General features: G+C 37.4%; 1 protein-coding gene across 2 annotated transcripts in view; it reads left to right on the top strand.

Annotated features, from left to right (window-relative positions):
- Nucleotides 1-3165, top strand: part of LOC128203469 (monocarboxylate transporter 12-like) — a 6643-nt gene extending 3478 nt beyond the window's left edge. For both annotated transcript variants that reach the window (XM_052904897.1, XM_052904896.1), the window contains 4 exons: nt 330-974; nt 1251-1430; nt 2300-2425; nt 2661-3165. In XM_052904897.1, coding sequence (XP_052760857.1) covers nt 330-974; nt 1251-1430; nt 2300-2425; nt 2661-2863 — 1154 coding nt within the window. In that variant the 3' untranslated portion in view covers nt 2864-3165. The remainder of the gene's footprint in view (nt 1-329; nt 975-1250; nt 1431-2299; nt 2426-2660) is intronic.
- Nucleotides 3166-6041: the final 2876 nt, after the last annotated feature.

The raw sequence follows: 6041 nt of genomic DNA, 5'->3' as shown, positions 1-6041 counted from the left end.
CTTACCACTCAAAATCCACTCACAACCCAATGCACTCAACCCATCTCTTTTTTTCGAATAACAATATGCTCTTATATTTAAATTAACTTTGAGACGTTGAAAGAATTTATATTGTAAATTATTGACAAATTTAAGGCAAAAAGCACAAAAGATGGGCCATGTATGGATCAGGATTTTCTTTCATAAATTGCGAATATTATACATGGCTGTATCATTATAATTCGCACGAAACACGCATTGGTTAGAAACATTAATACAATCTAAAACAATCTAAAGAATACCGTGTTTCCTCACAATATTTAACCAATCATTCTTGTTCTTAATTCCAGGTGTGGGCACATTCGTATTCAATCACGTGATGCACCTGCTTATATCGGAGTACACTTGGCGCGGGGCGGTGCTCGTGGCGGCCGGTGCCGCCCTGAACGGGGCCGTGTTCGGCCTCCTGCTGCGACCCGCACCTAGAAGGGAAGCACTTCCCGTTGCGGCAGTTACATCGGACGAGAAGGCGGTGAAAATTGACGAATGCAGAGAAATTTCGGACACAATTAAACAGTCTGTCGAAAAAGAGATGAATATCGAGATAACTATGTTGAAGAAATATGATTTGCCGTTAAAACACCCCAAGTCTAATGAAAAACAAATTGAAATGAACTCAGTACATCGTAATTCTTATATGCCTAGTTTGGTGATCGACATTAATGGGTCCGGTCATGATCACGTATCGCGCAAATGCGAATCTGAAACAAAACTTACAAATCCGGGTACATTAAATCGTATAAGGACCACGATTATGTCAGCCGTTGAGGCAGTATTTCCTAGGGAACTCCTGAAGAACAGGCGACTTCTGATGTTTATGGCGTTTACCTTTGTGTTCAATCTAGCCTTTGTTATTCCATTTTCACTCGTGCCGGACGAGGCGATTAGCGCGGGCCTCTCAAAGTACCAAGCAACTTGGCTTGTATCTTCAATAGGTGGGTAATTTATGAAAGGGCCGAATTATAGAAGCTAGTTATTAATACTTACAACACTACTTTAAATAGCATATATTCTACCATTCCATGGATTATACGTAGATCATATATAAATGTATGCTCATATTTAAATATCACGTGTTTAGCAAACTAATCATCTTCGACAAAGTATCATCTCATAAGCGAAGGTATGGTATGAGTTCCTTTTCAATGAATTCATTTGTTTACGTATAATAAGTGACGTTTATCAATTATCATCAACTGTTATCATTTCAGGCATAACTAACACCGTAAGTCGTATAATAATGGGTTGGATCGGAGACCGGAATGGCGTCAATAGGCCCGCCATGTTAGTTGCTATGGTAGCGCTCGCAGGATTGGCAATCGCGGCTGTTCCCTTCCTCCCTACCTTTGAAACAAAGCTGTGTAGCACCGCCGCAATTGGTGTTTTCTTAGGTATGTTATTGTATTTAGTATACGTATTTCGATTATTTTTCCACACATTTTTACTTCTTTCCATTGTTGAATGGCATTAAAAAAGATATACATAGCAAGAGCATCGGACTGCTCGTCTGCTCTTTTTACGTCAAGGGGTATAACTCAACATGTCTAAGGTACAGGTACACGTACTCCAAAAATGTATGTCAATCGAAGCGCGATTTTCATACTTCCGAATAACCCTTGTCGTAATGAATAGCATTTGAACGATTGGTATACGAGTCATTTCTAGTAAAGCCAAACTCTTCATTTTGACCAGGGTATAATTAGTTAAGAATAAATAGAAATAAAGAGCAAATGATGTCGACAAAAATACAGCTTTGTCTAAAGGTATGTCAAACTATATCATTACGTAGATATTGTTAATACCAGCATTTGAATATTGGCAAAGGCTGCTGTATTTTTGGCAAATAAATTCACAATTAAAAATGTAATGTTTCATGAAACCTTATAAATTAACTAATTTTGAGAAAATTTAATAATTATCAAGGGAGGGAACTCTTTCTCAGCGCCGAATGTTTAATTGTCCGCCCGTCTTTATTTTGGCGCCTTTCTCACTTGTTCTCTAGTTTTAATCCGGTTCGGACGTTCGAATGTTTTTATTGTTTTTATTTTACAGTTTTATAAAAAAACTCATGTTATTACGTTGATATGTTTGATTTTTTTGAAAACAACAAATGTTTTACATTTGCTTACATCAAAACTGCAGATAAAATGGGCCATTAAAGTGTGGAAATCGCTATTGAGTCTACCTCATATGTGTTTACAGTCAAATCTTTTGTAAGTGCATGTGAGTCGTAAATGAAACTCATTTTTTTTATTTCCAGGTGGTTTTGTCATGTTGTTTGCGGTCGTTCTTGCTGACATGTTCGGCGATGACGTCATTTCCCGTTCAATCGGTCTTGCTTACTTCACTGTAGGAATCGCTTGCTTCGTTGCTGTCCCGAAAGGAGGTACATTGTAAACATGAAATTATTGTCATGAAGTCTTTTGATGAATATATTCTCCTTTGATTCTGTCTCTCTGAGTCACTCCCATAAAATCTAGACCTATGTCTGGTTGTTTGACACAATCATATTGACTTTCATAGACGTAACGTTAACGCTATACCAACGTCACACTGATGTCATTCATATCCAATCGTGCGAAAACGTTTTATAGACGTATCCCTGTATATCTGAATTACAGGCTGGCTGTTTGATGTGACTGGAAACTACCAGATGACTTTCCTTGTGGCGGGTGGCGAGTGTCTCCTGGCAGCCGCCCTGCTCGCGGCCGCCATCTCTCTCCACCGGAATTCGTACACAGTGGATAGCAATCTTAAATCTTCTCATAAAAGCGACAAGTTTGAAGGTCAGCGGGGGTCAGTTCTTGCCAATGACAAGTGTTGAAGAAGTAAGTTGAACTACGCAGAAAACATAAATGGTGCCACACACACATTTCTGTGATGAAAATGGAAAGGAATTAGAAGGAAAACACGTGTATTCCAATATTCTAGTTCATTGTTTTAAAACCCTTTTATCGATTGAATTATTAATGGAATAGACATGAAGAAATGATATATGACCTTTGACCACAAAGTGTGACGTTGACCATGCACGGGAAATGCTTCGATTTAAATAATCAGTACATATCAAACATCATGTTTACAAATGTGTTCAGAATACAAATAAAACACATGTATTCAACTTTTTATACGTCATTGACTGTGAGCATGGTTACATCACATTGATTAGCAATAATAGCATTCAAAATTTACAAATTAAGATATCTGTGCACGAGATTCGTTGGCTTTACACACCTAGGTGCATGACGTCAGCACCAATAACCCTAAAGTGACCGCGTCCTCAGCTGTCAAAGTATTCAGCATATTGCGGATTGCACAGCGATGTACAGAAAAAAAATGCACAATTTTGCATTCTACGAAAAAAAAAAAACTTTTTTTTTCAAATAGTTCATACTTACAGTGTTATTCTTCCCGTGAGATGGATGTTCCGCTAGATTGAAACGACGTTTACATCAAATAATTAATAATACCCATTGATCTGGTTTCTGAAAAAGTGGAATACTTAAGGAACATTGATTAAAAATATATGTGCGATATTTTTGTTGCTTTTTAACTGGGGGGGTTTGTGGCCATGTTGCCATTAATTAAAATTAGTGCATTAACCTACATTTTAAGACTTTAAACCCGTTTGAAATGTGCCATGATGGTTGAAAAACACATACAGCACGTCTCTATCATGGGCGCCGGCATGATGGACTATCTTTACAGACTTGTATTATTAATTTCGTAGGTCGAATCGATTGGATAAATGGTGAGGTGTTCCGATTGGATATCATAGAATTTAATACCTAACGGAACAACTTGGCCATATCCCCATACAACGTTGTTTCGTCGAGGGAAATGGCCAAGATGTTAAAATGTATTATATACTCGAATGACGTATACCGGCCCGTGTATTAATGAAAGAAGTTCGTAAACTTAATAATAATACTAAGTTCAAACCGATTCCCATTGAAGCGAACTATTGCATAAACACTCCAGGTTCCTCAGAGTAAAGACCTTTGGCTTAACTGCTAAATTAAAATTACTACGCGGTCTATTTGTTGCGTAATGACAGGATAAACTGTCCTTAACCAATATGACCATATTGGTTAAGGAATTCCAACAATTATCAGTCATTAGTTCGAAGAAGAGAAATATATGCCACACCAGTTATTCCCTCTGCTTTAAGTATTTGGAATGATCTTGATCAAGCAACAAGACACTCGGAATCCTTAGCAGATTTCAAAACGAAAATTAAAGTATTATATAAAGCACCAACAATACCAACATATTACACCACAGGTGAACGATTTGCTTCTGTTCACCATGCAAGTATGCGAAACAAATGTAGCAATCTTAACGCTGACCTCCATTATAATCACTTAAAGCAAAGTCCTTCATGTGCATGTGGAGCTGATATTAAAGACGCCGAACACTTCCTGTTCCAGTGCAAAAAATATTTAATAGAACGTTTATTAATGTTAAGGGAAACCCGTGCCTTCCTTCCACTTAATGTCGACAAACTATTGTTTGGCCTCGACAACCTAACCGATGAACAGAATAAGTTCATTTTTATACAAGTGTAAATATACATAAAGAATACTAAACGATTTTCGTTATAGCTGTCATTCCAGCAAATTATAAAGGGGGTAATGGCGACAAACGTTTTCTTTCTGTTTTTCCCTTTTCTCATATATTAACATCGTTTCATAGTTGAACTAAGCTCATTTTAATATAATTTGTTTACACCAGAATTTTCTAAACATAGCAGTTTGTATCATAGTGACAATTTATAGACTGTCATGCTATTCCTTTTTGTTGATATAAATCTGACAAAACGGGGTGGGCCGATTTCTAAAGTTGTTGTAACTTGTGGCCCAACCCTTTTGTATGATGATACATATGTGCTGAAATATTTGCATTTAAATGTGCTATGTGAACTTGTTTATATGCAATAAAATATGATCAAACCAATAAACTGTCCATATACTCCGATTTTGATTTCCGATGGAAACTGGCCGAGGTGTTCCGATTTATTCCTTTTCGTCCCAGCAGGGCGTTGTATCTGGTCTAGCCTCGCCCCTGAGGGCGTAAGGGAGGTTTATACACTCGGTCTTTGGTTAGTTACAAGTATAGTCGATGCGTTATCTACGTCATAGATAGTACTGTCAATTGACCACATTGCACTCTGCAACTATAATACATTCAATTACTGCATAAACATAAGATAAACATGCATAAATATACTGAACACTAAAAGGAACTACTGTTTCAAATGTAATATTTATGTGCATGCTTTAACTACGTCCCACCAGGACAGCACCCACTAGAATACAAATATAATGTATGCATACTTTAACTACGCCCACCAGATCAGCACCCACTATAATACAAATATTATGCATGCATACATTGACTACGTCCCACCAGGACAGCACCCTAAAGAATACAAATATAATGTATGCATACTTTAACCACGCCCCACCAGGACAGCACCAACTATAATACAAATATTATGTATGCATACTTTAACTACGTCCCACCAGGACAGCACCATCTAGGATAAAAATATAATGTATGCATACTTTACCTAAACCCACCAGGACAGCACCCACTATAATACAAATATAATGTATGCATACTTTAACAACGCACCACCAGGACAGCACCTTCTAAAATACAAACATAATGTATACATACTTTAACAACGCCCCACCAGGACAGCACCTACTAGAATACAAACATAATGTATACATACTTTAACAACGCCCCACCAGGACAGCACCTACTAGAATACAAACATAATGTATACATACTTTAACAACGCCCCACCAGGACAGCACCTACTAGAATACAAACATAATGTATACATACTTTAACAACGCCCCATCAGGACAGCACCTACTAGAATACAAACATAATGTATACATACTTTAACAACGCTCCATCAGGACAGCACCTACGGAATACAAATATAATGTATGCATACTTTAACAACGCACCACCAGGACAGCACTTAC

The sequence above is a fragment of the Mya arenaria genome, chromosome 9 (genome assembly GCF_026914265.1).
Source record: "Mya arenaria isolate MELC-2E11 chromosome 9, ASM2691426v1".
In the NCBI taxonomy this organism is placed as follows: Eukaryota; Metazoa; Mollusca; class Bivalvia; order Myida; family Myidae; genus Mya; species Mya arenaria.
The sequence above is the reverse complement of the archived record's forward strand: the minus strand, read 5'-3'. Positions and strand labels throughout refer to the sequence as shown.